The sequence below is a fragment of the Neoarius graeffei genome, chromosome 19, assembly GCF_027579695.1.
Source record: "Neoarius graeffei isolate fNeoGra1 chromosome 19, fNeoGra1.pri, whole genome shotgun sequence".
Lineage (NCBI taxonomy): Eukaryota > Metazoa > Chordata > Actinopteri > Siluriformes > Ariidae > Neoarius > Neoarius graeffei.
The window spans coordinates 53,879,534-53,899,676 of NC_083587.1; the positions used below are offsets into that span (position 1 = coordinate 53,879,534).

General features: G+C 44.5%; 1 protein-coding gene across 2 annotated transcripts in view; it reads right to left on the reverse strand.

Moving 5' to 3' along the window:
• The window catches only part of LOC132867409 (V-type proton ATPase subunit H-like), a 73,544-nt gene extending 54,097 nt beyond the window's left edge, over nt 1–19,447 (reverse strand). For both annotated transcript variants that reach the window (XM_060900305.1, XM_060900304.1), the window contains exons 1-3: nt 19,344–19,447; nt 6,234–6,333; nt 5,917–6,006 (exon numbers count right to left, since the gene is read on the reverse strand). In XM_060900305.1, coding sequence (XP_060756288.1) covers nt 5,917–6,006; nt 6,234–6,333; nt 19,344–19,447 — 294 coding nt within the window. The remainder of the gene's footprint in view (nt 1–5,916; nt 6,007–6,233; nt 6,334–19,343) is intronic.
• Nucleotides 19,448–20,143: the final 696 nt, after the last annotated feature.

A 20,143-nucleotide genomic window follows, 5' to 3' on the forward strand; every position in this document is an offset into this window, starting at 1 on the left:
TAGTTATGATTGTCTTTAGGCTTGCCATCCTTCCACTTGCAAGTGGTAAGTGATATGCACTGGGGTCACACACACAGCAGCTCAGTCCCGAATCACAGCTTGTGCACTTCACTCGTGTGCTCTGTGAGCTGCGCAAGGCCGGAGTGCGCACCCTCCAGAGGGCACTCGCTGCTCAGGGCGGAGTGATTTGGAGCGCAGGATGCCTGCGGAGCCGAGCGTATCCGTGTATTGGTGTTGCTGTGTGCACGCAAATCATGTATTGGTGTTGCTGTGTGCACACTAATCGTTTTAAAAACGTTAATCTGATGATCCACTGATACGGTCTAATGTAAACATGGGCTCAGAGTGCATACCCATCGAGTGGTAATGCTCCTTTGTCCTTTATCCTGAACAACTTCAAACACATTATCACTCCAATTTTTTATTTCTTCTTGTTTAGCTATGTCAAATGACACATCTTTTGTTATTAGCACATCCTCATTGTTATCCGTGGATATAACAGGGGGCTCTATCTGAAGGTCGTTCAACTTTGATATATCAACTGAATCAGCCTTGCCCACAACATTGCTTGGTTCATCTCGTCTCGTCTTCATCCGCTTTATCCGGGGCTGGGTCGCAGAGGCAGCAGTCTGAGCATGGAAGCCCAAACTTCCCTTTCCCCAGACACCTCGGCCAGCTCCTCGGGAAGAACACCGAGGCGTTCCCAGGCCAGCCGAGAGACATACTCCCTCCAGCGTGGTTCAATATATCGTAAATTGTACCAGCTTTTGTATTCTGTAGCTTTACCTGCTCGACCAAGAACTTCTGCTCTGTGTACAGTCCCACTATGGTTGTCTCTGTAATTCAGAATTTGTCCTGTTTTCAGACAAGCGTCAGCTCTCATGTCATTTTGCATCCCTGTGTGATCATCTACTTGATGTGTTTCAGTCTCCACCCCTGTTGATACTCCTCTTCCTGTGTCATCCATGTCACTGTCAGAAGTGTTTTTCTCTGCAGCAGCAGCATCATGATCCACATTATCAGCAGCATCTGTCAAGTTTTGTGTCTGTTCAAAGTTTGTGGTACTTTCTGAACTGTCATTCACAGCTTGTTGTTCATCAGCTATATCTCTTTCTTTCATAAGTCTCAGGTAGTGTACCCTAATACAGGTACCACCATGCCTGACAAATACCACTGCTCCATCTTGGCCCGGTCCTTTCTGCTCTCTTGTAGTACACCTTGTCACCCATGTTATATCTCTCATTAGTACTGCGTAGCTGTTTACGCAGTGCTCTTCTGATTCTCTCGGAACACTCTGCCTCAGTAAATGCCCTTCTTGCTGCATGCAAGGCAGAGATGTGTTTTGCTACCCACTCACTTTTTGTGCTGCCCTCCAAGGCTGGTGGCCTGTCAGTCAATACCGAAGGCAAGTTAGGGTTCTGTCCATACACCAACTGATGAGGACTGTAGCCATGAACATTTTGCATGGTATTCTTTGCCATAAGCGCCCAGTCCAATGCAATGTCCCAGTCCCAGTTGTTGCTATTTCTCAGTTTCTTTATGATCTCTGTCAATGTGTGATTGTGACGCTCACAAAGTCCATTACTCCAAGGGCTGTATGCAGCTGTTGTTTTTACTTCTATGTTAAAGCTTTCTGCCATATCTCTAACCTCATCATTGTGAAACTCTCCTCCATTGTCGCTGAACAGCTTCTGCGGTGGGCCATGCACGCTTATCCAGTCATGAATGAAGTGTTTAACAATTTCAGGTCCTGACTTTGTGGTTAGAATACTTCCTGTACTAAATCGTGTAAATTGATCAATAATGTGAAGATACCACAGACCTGGTTTCAGTTCATGAAGGTCCATTGCCATGGTTTCATTGTGCTGAGATGCCAGCGGAAGACCAACAGCAGGCCTAGGTTTCATCTTACTATATTTTTGACATGTCTCACATTCACTTACGATTTTCTCCAGTATGATGGCACATTCTGCATCTTTTGTGCCTGAACTAGACAGAAGTCTCAGCAGTCGCTCGGCAGAGGAATGACCAAACTGTCTGTGAAGTTTCAGTAGCATTTTTTGTTTTTTAGCTTTGTTCATGTTTTCTGTGACAGCCAGTATTTCCTCGTCGCTGCTTTCATTCAAAGAGCCACCTCCAGTGGCCACAAGGACAGAGTCATCACTTTGAGTAGGTTTGCCTTCAGTGTCCATAATGTTCACACAATAATGCCTAGAGCTTGTAAAGACCAGTTTGACTGGCTGATTGAACATCACATCACTGCACTGTCATTTTCCATGTTGAGAACAGTCCTTGCTTTTTTCATGGATGACTTGCTTAAAAGCAGTGGGATCTTTGCTGGGACAACTTCAGTCTCTATGTTGCACTTTGTTTGGCCAATCTTAGCAGGAATTTTCAGTTTTCTGATTGAGTGGACCACTTTTCCATCCCTAAACTTGAATGGTCTCCTACTGTATTGCTCTGTTTTTCTCATATTTTCCGATTCACTTTTACTTAGTCCTGTGATATAGCTATCAAGCCATTCTTCTCCACACATAGTGCGTGTGCATGCAGTGTCTATTATTGCAGAACCAAACATTCTGTCAGAAATATTTCTGCATCAGTGGGTGTCTCTTTAGTAAAGAGAGTGATGTTACACTCATCAATGTCATTAGCTTCAAGGTCTTGGGTTAATTTCACTTGCTCACCCTTGTGTGGACAGTCCTTAGCCCAGTGGAATGTACTTTGGCAAATGGCACATTTTGATCTACGCCCGTACTTGTCCAAAGGTTTAGTGCCTGGCAGGGGTGTTTTTGACTGTTCACCTTTTGACCACGACTTGCCCCTCTGGCATTTTTGTTCAGCTGTGACATATGCAACGTCTTGGTTTATTCCCATCACTTGGGTAGACGTCTTCTCTCCAAATATCCGTTTTAGCGCCAACTTCATTGAAGCAAATGTTAAATCCGTACATGCCGTCAGCGCCAACTGTCTGTCTTTCACGTCTATGCATGCAGTGTCAAGCAACTTAAAAGCTAACACAGCATCGGGCAATTCCATCTTGTACTTTTGCATCCTTGAGTAACACTGCTCAAATTCAATGATGTAGTCATTGTCACGTTACTATCTCTCTTTATCTGGTTGAAATTCGAGTATGCTTCATAAGTAATGTCTTTTTCTTCTTTCAAAAAAAGTTTGTCCAGAGCATTTAAAAGAGTGGTCATACCAATATCTTTGTTTAGATCATCGATGGGTAACTCCTAAGCCGTTTCTCGCGCTCGACCAGTGAGCCCCAGAGCAACCGCGAGGGCTTGCTTCTTCTTGCAAAGATCCGTAACTCTTGTCCACATTTCCACTTCATTCTTCCAACTTTCGTATGACTTCCCTTCCTTGAAGTTTGGCAGAACTTTATAACTTTTGGCAACCATCCTCTGCTACCAATGTTAACTCCATGAAAACACCGTGTTTCCTTAACTCCGTTTAATGTACCGTCACCGCCATGTTCACTCGTACAACAACAACAGTAGTTCCCCCAATTACCACATCCGGTACGAACCAAAATCAAAGTACCAAAACCGGAAATACATAGTTAACACCGTCATTCATTGTTTTCCAGAATAAATGCTGACAGATCAACTCTTCACCTCCTCTGCATCATCGATTAGCCACACAGACTTTTAGTTATTATTAGAATAACTGACGCACTCGCCCCAGTATTTTTCACTCGGACTTAAGTATGCATTTTCCTATGGAATTTAAGAAAGCACAGCACAACTTTATTCACCACACACTTGTGAAATTTCGTCTCTGCATTTAACCCATCTGAAGCAGTGAAAACATGCATGCACACACACGTACCCAGAGCAGTGGGCAGCCATGCTAACAGCGCCCGGGGAGCAGTTGGGAGTTAGGTGCCTCGCTCAAGGGCACCTCAGCCCAAGGCCGTCCCATATTAACCTAACGGAGTTACTGAGTTTACTGAGTTACTTTTAAAATCAGCATCGACAACTACACACAACAAAGCTACCTGGCAGCCTGCCGCTAATCCCTTGCAAAATCCTTTGCGCTGTTGCTTTTTTGGTGTGTCTGGCTAAGTTTTGGCTGAGCTGAAGTCCCAGCTTTAATAGTAACAGTTCACTACTGCTCAAACCAGTTCACTTGCTACCAACCATGATACCAGGATCACAGAGATCATCACTTTTCCCCATTCTGGTGTTTGATGTGAATATTAACGGGAGTTCTTGGCCTGTATCTGCATGATTTTATGCATTGTGCTGCTGCCACATCACTGGCTGATTGGGTAACTGCATGAATGGGGTATACAGACATTCTTATTAAAGCATATATGCAGAACCATGGCCTCACTTTCGTTTATAAATGCCTTGAGACCTCAAGAATGGCACAGGAATAGTTTTAAGCGTTAACAATGAATCTAATATAGTCATTTTTACAATTAAAGTGATTCATATAAGGTAGCGGTCTGAGCGTAACGTCACAGCAGGAAGTCTATCGGTCTCATCGCCATTTCCGCTATACTAAAACACAGAGATGACTGCAACTCCGATCCTCCATTTTGAGCCAATTTATCGCCATGCCACGTAGATGTGTTGCTGGCAGGTGCAGCAACACGACAGAAGGTGGATTTATGTTGCATTCATGGCTCAAGAATGTTCAAACTGCAAAGATTTAGACGCATTTTGTGAGAAGTTCACGGGCACATTGGGCATCTATGAAGTGGTCTCTCCTCTGCTCTGCACATTTTACTGAAGACTCGTACGAAACCTCTGATCTGTTGAGGAGTGTTGGCTATAAGCCCGTATTGAAAGAGGGTGCAGTATCAACAATTAAATAAAACTACAAGAAAAGGAAAGTATTTATTTTTTTTAAAAGGAAAGTAAGTTCAGTTGCACCAGATCTTCCGGAGTGTGAGCCGAGGGTTGTTGGTAAAACCCGGGACGGGACATATCGCTCAGGCAGTGACCTCCCCACGGTTGTTGCTAAAACCGTCGAAGTTCCGTTTCATCCCGGGTTTTAGTAATTGCCTGAGCACTCAGTATGGACAAAATAGAGAATGAGTGGAGCAGCCGTCTTATTTCTAAACTGGATATTGCTGCCAGCTCGCCCTTACGTGGAAGAAGTGAATTAACGGAGAACTGAACGAACAACTGAAAGTCAGATTGTTTTAAAACAATCGGCCACAAGGTCGGCCTTCAAGAAGCGAGAACAGACAGGTAAGCTCCGACTCTCATTTGGATACAAAACAACAAAAACACGTTGTTTACCTGCATTTAGATTAATACATGTAACTTGTATTGTGTGTTTAAGTTAACGGTATAAGATTATTTAATTTGCTTCAGAATGTGATTGTCTCAGTTCATCTGATTATTTAATTAGTCTTTTACATTTTATCAGTGAAAATGCATGCATGTACATGTATGTTGCATAAGTTATAACACCCATCCTGTTTTAATGAGAGTCAACCCACAATCAGTGAAGTCAAATTAGTCTTAGTTGAGCAAGTCGGTAACGGGATTTCTTACTTTCACCAGAAATTTTTATTTATATGACTTTGGTCTAGAGCTGTAAAAGGCCTCGGCCTTAAAACCGGTTACTGCTGTGATGTCACGCACTCAGGGCTGGCTGGCTCAATTTTAACTCTCAAAAATATATTTTTTAAATTCCCATTTATGCAGCATACAAGAGTCAAGGACGGAGATACTATCCACTCAGAAATGTATTTAAAAATAAAGGTTCTGCGTATCTGCTTTAACATATGCTCAGTAAGTGTATCTGAGCAGCTAAAAACAACATGGTGACCTCTAAAAGAACGAGCACTTAGAATTACAACGTTAAACTTATCCTAAAGGAAGTAAAGGTCAACACCTATCATAACGTTCAAATTTACTACACATACAAATGTGTGTAGGTGTATTATACCTCCAAAGTGTCATCGATCATTGTTAAGATGTACTGAACCGTCTGCTCCTTTGATATGTGAGCCATTAGGTTGAGAAAGGTCTTTGCACACTGCAATCAAACACTACTTTTAAAAACAGTAAACGTGAACATTCATTTCCAGAAGACATAAATGACTTTTTTGTAAACAATTAAACAAAGCATTCATCTTTGACCTGCTAAAAATCATTAACATGCGTTAGAAACGTATTAACCGTCAACATTTTTACTTACTAAAGATTGAATCATTACATCAGAATATGGGAAACAAAGGCAGTGAGCATATAATCATAACCTACCTGCTGTCCTTCATTTGTCAGAATTGCCTGCTTCTGCTCAGAATGAGCGACCTCAAACTTCTTGATGAACTCACAGTCTTCTCCTGAGATCATCTGGCCCCTAAACATAACGAGACCGATTATATACACTACCGTTCAAAAGTTTGGGGTCACTTTGAAATTTCCTTATTTTTGAAAGAAAAGCACTGTTCTTTTCAATGAAGATCACTTTAAACTAATCAGAAATACACTCTAATGTGGTAAATGACTATTCTAGCTAAATTCTACTAAATGTCTGGTTTTTGGTGCAATATCTACATAGGTGTATAGAGGCCCATTTCCAGCAACTATCACTCCAGTGTTCTAATGGTATAATGTGTTTGCTCATTGCCTCAGAAGGCTAATGGATGATTAGAAAACCCTTGTACAATCATGTTAGCACAGCTGAAAACAGTTGAGCTCTTTAGAGAAGCTATAAAACTGACCTTCCTTTGAGCAGATTGAGTTTCTGGAGCATCACATTTGTGGGGTCGATTAAATGCTCAAAATGGCCAGAAAAATGTCTTGACTATATTTTCTATTCGTTTTACAACTTATGGTGGTAAATAAAAGTGTGACTTTTCATGGCAAACACAAAATTGTCTGGGTGACCCCAAACTTTTGAACGGTAGTATAACCTAGGAGAAAAGCAGCTAAAACAAGCTCAAAAAGTCACTATGTGACTTGTATACTAGTAATCCATCATGATCAGTGGCATATAAAACTGCAAATAAGAATACATGACTAAGGAAGAGGTTCACTTAGAAGATAACAGAATAGAGTTTTGTCAAAATATATGTAAATAAATGTATTATCAATTATTTCTTAGAGAAAAGAAGTCATCTTTGGTCATGACACTATGAACAAAACTCCTATTTGCAGGATACTAAATTTTCTATCAAGAATACAGACAAAAAGAGGCAATGACCGTGAGTAGCGATGAAGGAAAATATTTACTCGCTTGTAATACTTATAAAATGTCATACCTCCAAAAGGAAAGTTTAAAATGAAGAACAACGAGGCGAGAGAGTGGAAGAAATGGTGGTGATCAGTTATTGTCACAAGCACAAGTCAGGTGTTACATACTGATGGGGAGTTGAGAGATCCTGATTTCTAAACACGTACAACAGCGATTGTGATATGAGCTGGAGAGCCATACTGAGTTCAAGAAAGTCGCTCCCATGTGCTGAAAATGTTGCTAGATTTGTCAGCAGGATCTTTTATGAAGTTGCTAAAAGGGTCTAAAAAGTCCTCAAAAAGTCTTCTGACAAAAGTCTCTAAGGCTACGTTCACACTGCAGGCTGAAGTGACTCAAATCCGATCTTTTCGCCCATATGTGACCTGTATCCGATCTTTTATTGACAATATGAACGACACAGATCCGATTTTTTTCAAATCCGACCCAGGCCGTTTGGATATGTGGTCCTAATTCCGATTCCTATCCGCTCTTTTCATATGCGACTTCAGTCTGAACCGCCAGGTCGCATTCATCCAACTTGCACGTCATCAACAAGCCACAAACGTCACTATTCTGCGCTGAAGTAGGCGGCGGGTCTCTCAAAAAAAGTTACAACAACATGGCGCATAATCACGGGCGCAGATAGAGGGTGGGACTCGTCCCACCCAGATTTAAATTCACCTCGTTCGGTCCCCCCCACTTATAGGGAGGAAAAAACGTCTATGCTGTCTTTCTTTGCATAAGGCAAACCTCACGGAAAAATCAAAAGACTAATTACCATTCGGTTTATTGAGGTGCACGGCAGTGTATACATAGTTGCAACAACTCACATAAAACAAAACAAAGACTGATATTCGGTTGGTTGAGCTGCGCAGACTGCACAGGTTGCGAGCTCGAGCTTGGTTGCTATGGTTACTAACAACAAGTTTGACAGGCATATCGGGGTTGGGGTTGGTTTGCTGGCAGCTTTGTCCCCCCCCCGTTTTTTGTCCCCCACGGTTCAAAAAACGTATCTGCGCCCCTGCGCATGACATCAATGCGAGGGATGCTTCGGGCTGTGAAGGTTCTGAATCTTCTCAATGGAAGGACGCAGAGGTTAGGGAGCTGATTTCCATTTGGGGGGATACAGCTATTCAAGCTAGATTAGATGGATCATACCGCAACCGGGCGGTTTTACTTCCGTAAACACTGGCCATGCTCACTGCATGTGACGTCGTCGTATCCTGCAATGCGCATGCGGAACACTTTTAGGTCGCTTTTCGTTCATACTGAGGATCACATACAAGTCGCATATATTTGTTAATGTGAACGACCTCACAAAAAAAATCGGATTTCACAAAAAAATCGGAATTGAGCATTAAGCCTTGCAGTGTGAACGTAGCGTAAACTGAAACAGCATTTGGACATGGAAATGGTTGACATCAGACTTAACAAGCAGATAGATAAGGAAAGTTATTCACAGTAACTTATAAATGATTATATGTTGACAGTGATATGTCCCAGTAATTTTATTTCCTCTTCCTGCTTCCAGGTTGTTTTTTTTTCATAAAACATGATCAAAAGGCATTTTAACTGTAATGCTGGCACACTGTCAAACCTAAGTATATCATATATACAAAATTATTATACATACAGGACACTTTCGATGGAATAAAAACATGTTCTATTCCCTTCTAGCGGGTTTCATTCATTTGGTTCGATAGCATGCAATATTGTTAGCATTCCATTTATCCTATGCATAGTACGCCACTCTGTCCAGTGGAGAATGAGCGTTGAATATGGTTTACGATATTGTATGGTTGTCAAGACAACATGACGTCACACATTGGAGACGTAAAACTTCTGCGATAGCCAGTGACTGTGACAATTTGTAAACAAACATGGCCGCTAGATTTGTTTGATTAAATCCGGAAGATTGAGAGAATTTTGAAAGAGAAAGATGTGTTGAACACCCAAAAGGAATGTGTATGTAAAATAATACTATTTGGCTGTTTTTTTTCGTGGTATGTCAGACATATTCCATTCAGCTACTCGTCTTCGAGTCGTTCAGTATCATGCCAGCTGAATGGAATATATCTGATTGTAGCAGTTCCTGATGTGGGTGGAGCACAGAAGCACAGCAGGCGAGAGTTGATGGTCACACACAAATGCTTTATTTCACTTATTTTAGCTTTTCAGCTTTCACTCACTCACTCTACACACATGCGTTGTGGTTGGGAGAGAGCCCCTTTTCTCTGCTCTCTCCCTCATTTTATGCTCCGTCCCTGTAACAAACACACACACATTAACTGACAGCAGGTGGAATGACTTAGCCACTTATCTTCCCCGACCATTCTCCATTCACAGACTGCTGCTTGGCCACGCCCCTGCTGCCACATACCCCCACCGCCCGACTCAGGCCGGGGAGCCATCCGGCCTGAAGCTGACTCCCCCCCGACGGGACAGGAAGTCTGCCACCACCATCTGTGCCCCCGGCCTGTGGATCGCCTCGAACTTAAATGGCTGGAGGGCGAGATACCAATGGGTGATCCGTGCATTAGCAGCAAAACTAAGGAGATGGTGATTGACTTCAGGAAACACAGGGGGGATCCAGACCCACTGAGCATCAACGGGGACTGTGTCCAGTGGGTGTCCTTCTTCAGGTTCCTTGGGACACATATAGCCGAGGACCTCTCCTGGACTGCCAACACATCCACGGTGGTAAAAATGGCCTGGCAGCAACTCCACTTCGTAAGGATACTCAGAAGGAACCATCTGGAGGAGAAACTGTTAGTGGCCTTTTACCACAGCACCATCGAGAGCATCCTGACATACTGCATTACAGCTTGGTATGCCAACTGCTCTGTGGCAGAAAGAAAGAACCTGCAGAGGGTCATTAAAACTGCACAACACATCACTGGCAGTCCCCTACCCTCGCTAGAAGACATCGCTAGCACACAGTGTCTCAGGAGAGCGAGGGCAATCACTGCTGACCCCTCACACCCGGGACAGCACCTGTTTACCCTCATGCCCTCTGGCAGGAGATACAGGTGCCTCAAAAGCAGGACAAACAGACTTAAAAACAGTTTCTTTCCCTGGGCCATCAGGTCCCTGAACTCATAAGAGAGTGTATGCTAGTGTAATGTGTAAATGATGTAAATATGCATTCCTTTCTTATTTCTATTTTACTCCTTTCTTATTCTTATTTTACTGTTTTACTGTTTTCGTTTAATATTGTACTGTTATATATTATGCACCGGCCAGAGAAGCACTGCAATTTCATTGTATACCTGATGTGCAATGACAATAAAGATTCTATTCTATTCATGCGGTGGAGCCACTGGAGGGGTTTGTGGTCCGAACAGAGAGTGAAAGGGCGCCCCAGCAGGTAGTATCGGAGGGTGAGGACCGCCCACTTGATGGCAAGACACTCCTTCTCAATTGTGCTGTACTTGCTTTCATGCATTGACAGTTTCTGGCTGATGTACGGCACGGGGCGTTCCTCGCCCTCCACCTCCTGGGACAAAATGGCCCCCAGCCCTCTGTCCGATGCATCAGTCTGCAAAATAAAGGGGAGAGAGAGAAGTCAGGGGAGTGTAAAAGTGGCCCCCCACACAGTGCAGCTTTTACCTCAGAGAAGGCCTGTTGGCCCTGCTCCATCCACTGGACCGGATCTGGAGCCCCCTTTTAAGTGAGATCAGTTAGCGGGCTGGTGAAGTCCAAATAATTAGGTATAAACCTATGATAATAGCCAGCCAGCCCCAGGAACCGTCTCACCTCCTTTTTGGTCTTGGGCGGGCCGCAATCGCTGCAGTCTTGTTAATTTGGGGACGCACCTGCCCATGACCCAAGTGGAACCCCAGATACCGTACTTCCACCCGCCCAATTGCACACTTTTTTGGGTTAGCTGTGAGGCCTGCCCGCCTCAGCAACTTTGGAACGGCCCTCAGGTCATGGCTGTAGATTATTATATCGTCCAGATAGGCGGCCATGTAGGCAGCATGAGGGCGGAGGACCCTGTCCATAAGCCACTAGAACGTAGCGGGCGCCCCAAACAACCCAAAAAGGAGTGTGACAAATTGGTATAATTCAAACGGTGTGGAAAAGGCCGTTTTCTCTCGGGATAGAGGAGTCAAGGGGATCTGCCAATATCCCTTTGTTAGATCCAGTGTCGAATAAAAGCAAGCAGTGCCTAAGGGGTCATCCATAATTTTCATCATTATCATGAGTCTACAAAGAGTAGACTTCTGAGCAACCCCCCCCCAAAAGTGTACATTAGCGGACAAAAAAATGATGGATCTACGTGGAATTCAAAATAAAACCATGTCTTGTATTACTTTTTATCAAAATTGGATGACAGGACAATACAAAGATTCACAAGAGAAGAAAAGAAGACACAAGACGGGTCCAGAAGTTTTCATAGAAAGCAGGCGATTCATTTTTCAGTCCCCCCAGGATTCCACGGGCTTTTTTTGTGATTGTTGCGGGCTAAATTGTCTGATGTTGCGGGGTTTTTCCAAAAAATTGCGATGAAAGTTGCGGTGTTTTTTAGGTTTTAGTTGCGATTACATTGCGGGAGGAAGTGAAAGTTGCAAGAAATTGTTGCGATTTTCTCTTTTTGTGACTAAAATTGAGTGATATGTTAAATATTAAGTTATTACTGAAAAACTATTGATTAAAAAAAAACAGACACTGAGAAATGGTCCTATAAACAACTTTACCAATATAAAAGATTACCAGGACTACAAAAATGCAGAAAAATAGGCTTTACTTATCCAAATGCACCTGTTGGTTCAAAAGTTAAAGTGCATAGAACCTCACAGCATGAACATGAAGTTACCTTAAAATATAATATAAATGCCTCAGCTTTCATGTAAGAAAAAAAAACTATTAATACTAGTACTGTGTGCAGGCAGTCTCTCCTGAAGACTAAATTAAACAATAATTATAAACTAATAAAATAAATGGCTCAGGCTTCATAGAAAAAAAAACAAATTTGAACAGAATCTCACAGTATGATGCTGAAGCTGCCTAAACAATGGAAAATAAAATACCATTTTGGCAAAAATGTTGGCATCTATTAATTTCTTGTATTAAGTAAAAAATAAAGTGCACACAGTCCTTCACTGTAAACATAACACACTTTCAGGAACAGAATTTAAGCCTATATAAACACTGACTCGCACGTGCTGCTTCTCTTGAACGTATACACAGAAGTAAACAGTGTTGCCAGATACTGGTGATGTTTTCCAGCCCAAAATATGTTCAAAACCCGCCAAAATGCACTTGAAACCCCCCAACTGGGCAGGAAACCGCCCAATCTGGCAACACTGGAAGTAAGGCAGAAGGTAGTTTGTTGACGTCACCTCAAGACAACGCCAACGATTGGTCAAATTTGCGGGAAAGTTGCAGTGATTGGATATAATTGCAACACCGCTCTGAATTCGTGGGGTTATCCTCATGGGAAGATTTGTTTATCCTCATGAATGGTTTCATGGGAAGATTTGTTTATCCTCATGAATGGTTTCATGGGAAGATTTGTTTATCCTCATGGGAAGATTTGTTTATCCTCGTGAAGGGTTTCACAGGACGATTTGTTTATCCTCGTGACTGGTCATCACGGGAAGAATTAGTGCGTGCACGTCTGTATGAGTTAACACAGAATAATTAATCTTGAGACTGTCCTTTCGTGTCACCAATGGGAGGGGAAATTGTGTTAAGGTACCCAGACCCCGAGAAAAACCCACGGGATTGGATGAATCGCTGTGGTTTAGCATTCTACACAAATTCTAGACAATTTGGCCAGAGTTTATCTAAGCTCCGGTGAGGTGGGATGAGGGCTGATAGGGCATGCCCGCCCTCTGAGCACCAATACACGTCAAGAAGAGCAAGGATTAACTCAAGCATACATCTCTTAATATTGTTAATATTCTACTCCATTCTATTTTACTATTTCAGCTAGAAGGCTAGAATTCTTCTGTGACCTTGTGTCTCACTGTGTACTGTACTGTTGTGATGACACATTGCTCGAGACATAATATTGATACCTTTTTGAGCATTCTATCAGGAACATCTTGCCCTTTGCTATCTCTGACCTAAGGAATGGCCTTTGATATCTGTCTGCACATTATCATATCATAAGAACATCTTATTGTATACCATCGCCAAGGTTTCACTCACACACATACATCTGAACATTCATTAGAACAGTGATATAATTAAGACATGACCTGCTCAAGGTCTGACTACAGGCTCAGTTTTGATTTATCCTCGTGCAGGCATTTGCAACGATTAATATCCCTTGAGATCACACCTCAGCCCGGTAGATGGCAGTAATACACATCGATTATTAACCGCCAATAAATCGACAGAAGAAGAAGAAGAAGAATTCGAGGGGATTGGCTGAATTTGCGTTGAAGTTGCAAATCGCAACATCGCGAAATCCTGGAGGGTCTGATTTTTGAAAATTAAGGACTGTCTTTTTAAGGGGAGCTGTTGCCTTTTGGCTTTGAAACGTTCATTTTTGATTCTTTCCAAGCAGCCTGTCCTGCCCTAACTGCCTCCTGCCGCTTCTCAGATGAATGCAGGAAACAATAAATGTTTAAAAACTGCTCATACTCGTTTGAAGGAGTCTTGTGAATGGCGGTATTTCTGCTATTCACAAATTTGTAAATGCGGTCAAAGTCTGGGTCAGCCATTGTTGTTGTATTGAAGAAAGAAAGCGTGTAGAGCTAGCTGGCAACACCGATGTGGCGCAAAATTTTTAACATGGCGGCCGCCGATTCGCACATTGAAGGATCATCATTTTTTCATTTTTAAAAAGTGTATGCCTGGTCATTAACCCCCTCCCCCCCGCGTATGGTTTGTACGCTCGTGATAATGATGAAAATTATGGATGACCCCTAACCGATCAAGCAACTCATCAATGCGAGGCACTGGGTATGAGTCAAATTTAGACACCATGTTGACCTTTCTATAGTCCACACAGAACCGGACCGACCTGTCGGTCTTGGGAACCAGGACCACTGGGCTGCTCCAGTCACTGTGGGACTCCTTGATCATGCCCATTTCGAGCATGGCCTTGAGTTCGTCCTGAACAACCTTTTTCTTGTGTTCGGGCAAGTGGTAAGGGCAGCTACGCAGTACCACCCCCGGAGGCATTTTGATGTGGTGTTCTATGAGGTGGGTACAACCAGGAAGGGGCAAGAACACGTCTGAAAATTCCTTTTGCAACTTGGCCACCTCTGTGAGTTGAGCCAGTGAGAGGTGGTCTCCACAGGTGGGCTTCTTCTCCCTGCTCTCGCAGAAGGCGGTCGCATCCTCTGTCTCTCCCTTCCCTTATCTTTCCTGCTTCTGCTGTCTCGTCTGTCGTGTCTATATTTTTGAGAGACTCTCTCCGTACTGCTCTCCAAACTAAAAACCATGGAATTGATAAACTGGTCTCTTCATGCAATTGACACAATCTTCTCGATGAGAAGCCTGGGTTTGGGGGAACCAACCTGTCCTGCCAGAACGTTCGCAGCTGGCTACATGATGGACGTGTGGGAGAAGTGGCGGGTCGTGTGCCTGGCGGTTCTTTCTGTGGAGGACATTGAAGACATCTACCTATTCGGAACCATGATTACAGGACTTTTGCTGATTGGATTAGGCATTGCCCTGGTTTATCGAGGAAATCAGAAAACGGTGACAGCTGTTCAAAGCCCCATAAAGCTGCCCGACATGATTGAAGCAGTGGGCAGAGCTGTCGGCACTCAGACTGTGGCTATTCAGAACTTGAACCGCAATATGGACAACATCTTGGAGAAGCTTTCGGCTTTGCAGAGGAAAATGGATTTGAGAGACCAGTCTGGACTATCAGAGTAGTCGTAAAGGACACCAATGCCACGGGGACCCCCTCATTCCAGTGTTTTAAAAAGTTGAGGTGGTAGATTTGCAGTGCCCTGCCCCTATCCACTCAGCTCACCTCATAGTCGACGTCCCCGACTTGCCGTGTGACCTCGAAGGGCCCTTGCCACTTGGCGACTAATTTGGAACTAGATGTGGGCAATAATACAAGCACTTGGGGACGTCGTGGCTCAGGTGGATAAGGCGCCATACCATAAATCCGGGGACCCAGGTTCGATTCCGACCCGAGGTCATTTCCCGATCTCTCCCCATCTCTCTCCCACTCATTTCCTGTCTCTACACTGTCCTATCCAATAAAGGTGAAAAAAGCCCAAAAAAAAAAAAATAACACGAGCACTTTGTCTCCTGACATAAACTCTCTAAGGCACGTGCCCCTGTCATACAGCCGGATTTGACGTTCTTGTGCTTGCCGCAAATTCTTCTGGGTTAGGTGCGTGAGGGTGTGGAGTTTTGTGCACAGGTCAAGAACGTACTGGATTTCATTTTTGCTAGGTGAAGGTCCCTCCTCCCAATTTTCCCATAGCATGTCCAGAATGCCATGCAGCTTATGCCCATATAATAATTCAAATGGAGAAAACCCCATGGATGCTTGTGGGACCTCTCATACTGCAAATAATAGGGGCTCGAGCCACTTATCCCAATTACGTACATCTTCACTTACAAATTTCCGGATTATATTCTTGAGTGTTTGGTTAAATTGCTCTACTCAGCCATCCGTTTGTGGGTGATAGACACTGGTGCAGATAGACTTAATTCCCAATAACTCATACAGTTCACGCAGTGTGCGTGACATAAACAAAGTGCCTTGGTTTGTCAGGATTTCTTTCAGAATCCCGACCTGGAAGATAAAGCAGAAGAGCGCTTCCGCAATACTGCGTGCTGAGATATTGTGGAGCGGCACTGCTTCCGGAAATCGCATTGCATAGTCCACCAGAACTAAAATAAAGCGAAATCCCCATGCTGACTGATCTAATGGGCCGATGAGATCCATCCCAGTTCGCTCAAATGGGGTCTCAATTAGAGGAAGAGGGTGCAACAGCGCTTTTGGAGTGGCCGCAGGATTTACTAATTGGTGTTCACGGCACGCCGCACACCACCGACGGACATCCCTGCGAATCCCTGGCCAATAGAACCGGGCCATTATTCGGGCTAGTGTTTTATCTTGCCTTAAGTGTCCAGCCATGGGATTAAAGTGAGCCGCATGGAATACGAGTTCCCTACAGCTCTTTAGGATTAACAATTGGGTTATTTGTTTGCTAGTTTGAGTGTCCTGTGTCACTTGGTAAAATCTATCTTTAATAATAGCAAAATAAGGGAAGGTCGGTGCCGCGCTTGGCTGAAGAGTTTGACCATCGATTACTCTCACTTGGTCAAATGCATGCCGCAGAGTCTCGTCTCGCGATTGCTTTAACGAGAAATCCCCAAGGGAATCCCCGAGAGAGGAAGGAGGAGCAGGCTGCACCTCACTTTGATGTGGTGTTCACGTAGACAGCTCTGTGACAGCTTCTGCAGTCAACGCCAAACCGGGATCTTCCTATGACCTACTAGTGCAGGACCCACTACGTGTTAAATATTCCATCAGCTTTTTAAACTCGGGCCAATCAGTACCCAAAATCAACGAGTGGGTGAGATGAGGACTAACCGCTGCCTTTACTCTATGCATTTGGCCCCGGAATAGAATAGGGACAGACACTAAGGGATAATTGTAAACATCCCCATGCACACACAACACCTTCACTGCTTGTGCTCTCCCCAATGCCTCACCTTGCACCAGGTGTTGATGAATTGAGGTCTGATTACAACCAGAATCCATCAAAGCGTGATATGTATCCCCTTGAACACTTACTGGTATGCGATACATTCCGGCCTGATCGGGGGCGGTTTCTGGTGCATCGGGGATCCAGATCACAGCTCCCACCTCTCTTGTGGAGCTCCGACTCTGGAGATGCTCCGACTCCCCGCCGCACCAGCACACCGGGCCAGGCTTTCCCTCTGCACTGGCGTTATGGGTGTCACTCACCTGAGGAGGAGACAACACCGAAACAGAAGAGGAAGATGGGAGGACAACACGGGTGCGAAGGGCCGGCTGGGGAGGAGCTGGCCACTGCCTCCGCGGCAGGGGAACGGGTGGGGAGGGGAACGAGAGACGGGGGGGAAAGAGAGAGAAGAGAAGCGAGGGGAGATGCCTCATCTGCCTGCCATCGGAGCCGCCTCCAGATGGTCCTCCGCCAGCTCGATGGCTCATTCCAGACGCCGGGCGATGACACTGGACCCATTCCGCCGTTCCTCCGGAAGTCGAGAGATAAACTGTTCCAGTGCCACCAGATCGATGATCTTGTTGGCGTCGCGGTCTTCCACCCTCAGCCACCACCGGCAGGCGTCCTGGAGTTGCTGGCTGAATGCAAACGGCCGGCCGACCTCCTCCAATGCCAGCATCCAGAAGCGCTGGCGATATTGTTCCAGAGAGCGGCCAACCCGCTGCAGGATGGCTTTCCTCAGGTCAGCATACAGCAGTCGGCTGTCAGCAGGGAGCTGCTGCACTGCAAGCTGCGCCTCACCAGTCAGGAGCGGGAGGAGGCGCGCCGCACGCTGCTCCAGCAGCCACCCCTACGCCTCAGCTGCTTGCTCGAAGAGGGTGAGGAACGCTTCTGGATCATCCTGCGGGCCCATCTTCGTAAGGGTGCTGGCTGCAGTGATGACCGATGCCCCTGCTGACGCGAGCAGGTGCCGGAACGCCTGGCAATCTTCCTGCTGGGCCAGCACCAAGGCTTCGAAGCGTTGCTCTTGTTCCTTTCGGAGGGCGATCAGCGCTTGATGCTGGTTCTGCTGGGCGGTAGCGAGGGCAAGGATGAGCTCTTCGAATGGGGAGGACTCCATGGGATGGTTCCCTTCTGTGCTCTCAGGTTTCGGCACCACTGTAGCAGTTCCTGATGTGGGTGGAGCACAGAAGCACAGCAGGCGAGAGTTGACGGTCTCAACTCTCGCCTGATGTGATGGTCTCAACTCTCGTGTGATGGTGATGCACACACACAGAAAGAGTCACAAGACAATGACAGCATCTTTATAAGTTAAGAAAAACCCATTTAGTTCCTGTTTTTGAGGAAAATCCAAGGGAAGTATGAAGAAATACATTCGGTAGAAGTGTCAGAGCTATATTAATAAAGCAGAAACAGTAGGATTATAAATGTTAAACGCATAAAAAAAATTATTATAGTGTGAATACAAATATTCCTATGTTAATAAATTGAACATGGTTGAGACAACACATGAGGCAAAGACAGTGTTGTGGTCAAGTCACTAAAGCTCGAGTTCGAGTCCAGTCTCAAGTCCCCAGTGTTCAAGTCCAAGTCATTAAAGAAAATTTCAAGTCAAATCCAAGAACAAGACTCCAACAGCACCATTTGATGGTGGCTGTTGCTGCCTTTATGTGAAAGCATCTCTGCTACTGTGCTGGGCTAATGTTACTGCTTGACTGCCCCATTTTAGTGAATAGGCTACAGATAAAAAGCTTGTTCATCGCTCAGCAAGCCCCACCCACTATCAACAGGGCAAATAACATGAGAGAGGGTTAACACTAGCTAGTTCATCGGTCAGCAAGCAAGCCCAGCTATCAGCAGGGCAATGAACACAGTGTGTCACTTCCTTCTCTGGGTGGAGTCTTACCAAATGACGATTGAAGTTTGAGGTTGTCCCCGTCATCTCCTCGATAGTTCTTCTACATATGGAACACATAGCAGTGCATTTTTTCCCACTGCATGAGAAATCTGTATAAGCAAATCGGATAATCCTAGGGACGTTCTCTCCAGGCATTTTAGCGCCATTAACGTTAGTTTGTTCCTGAACATGACGTATGAACAGGTGAATGTGCATTCTGTCACATGAAATTAGTATAAAAATCAATGTAGATATAAAAATCTTATGCCAAATTATTATGGCATGTTACAAAAAAAAAATCAGAGTCCTCGTCTCCAATTTACGAGTCTGAATGCAGTTAACGCATGAGTCTGAATCCAAGTCCGAGTGATCAGTGCTCAAGTCCAAGTCAAGTCATGAGTCATTAAAATTAAGGCACAAGTTGGACTCGAGTCCGAGTCCTGGACTCAAGTATCACAAGCCTGGGCAAAGGTGTGCTCTAATATACGGTAAGAGGCAGAAAAATAAACAGAAAAACAACAGACATGCAGAGAAATGATAAGACGGCGCCTTGTCTTTTCAGACCTTTGTTGTGTTTTTGGCTGAAGGTTACTTACTGTAAGTAGGACTGCCAGTTGACCTTGTTGGCTCGGACCTCAGCCGCCTTGGCGGCAATGAAGTTGGTTGGGACAGTAGCGTCCATTGCTCCTCGGATGTCCATGTCCAAATACTGTACTTAATATTCACCTTGAAATCTGAAGAAGAGAAACAGAAGAACGACTAGACAGTCAGGGTGACTTCTTCAGCTAAATTGAGACAGCACAACACCTTATCTAGGAAATAAGTAAACCTCTGTAACCAACAACCACTAAGAGCTGAAAAGTCTCAGGCCACAGTCTTCAACTCACTCTTCTAGTTTAAAGGTAGACTCCCTTTCAGATTTCTCAAATTTAGACCATAAAAAGAATTTTCCCCAACACCCAATTATTTTTTTTAGTAGGACGAAAGCTACTGAATCCGAATCACCGACTTCCGATTTTATTACTTTTTTTCCTAAAAGAACAATCAATTAATTTAGAGCCCCATGGCCCTAAATTCTCTGCCATTTTTTCTTGCCTCGTCGTGACCTAAACCAAGATACTACGTCATGAATGACGTGGTCTTTCCCAGTTTGCAACGCATTGTGGGATACAAATTTGCCACATGAGCGAACAATGGTGTACGTGAATGTGCACTTGAAACGCGGAAGACCGACTACAGTAACGGAAAGTGAGAAGAAAAGGCCCTGTATTGCAAAGGAAAGGAAATGCAGGACCAAACTAATACATATTGGCGATCGGATATACAGCATACACAGGGTGTCCCAGAAGTTAGGGGGCATCTGTAAATCAATAGACCATACACAGTTGCCCCTAAC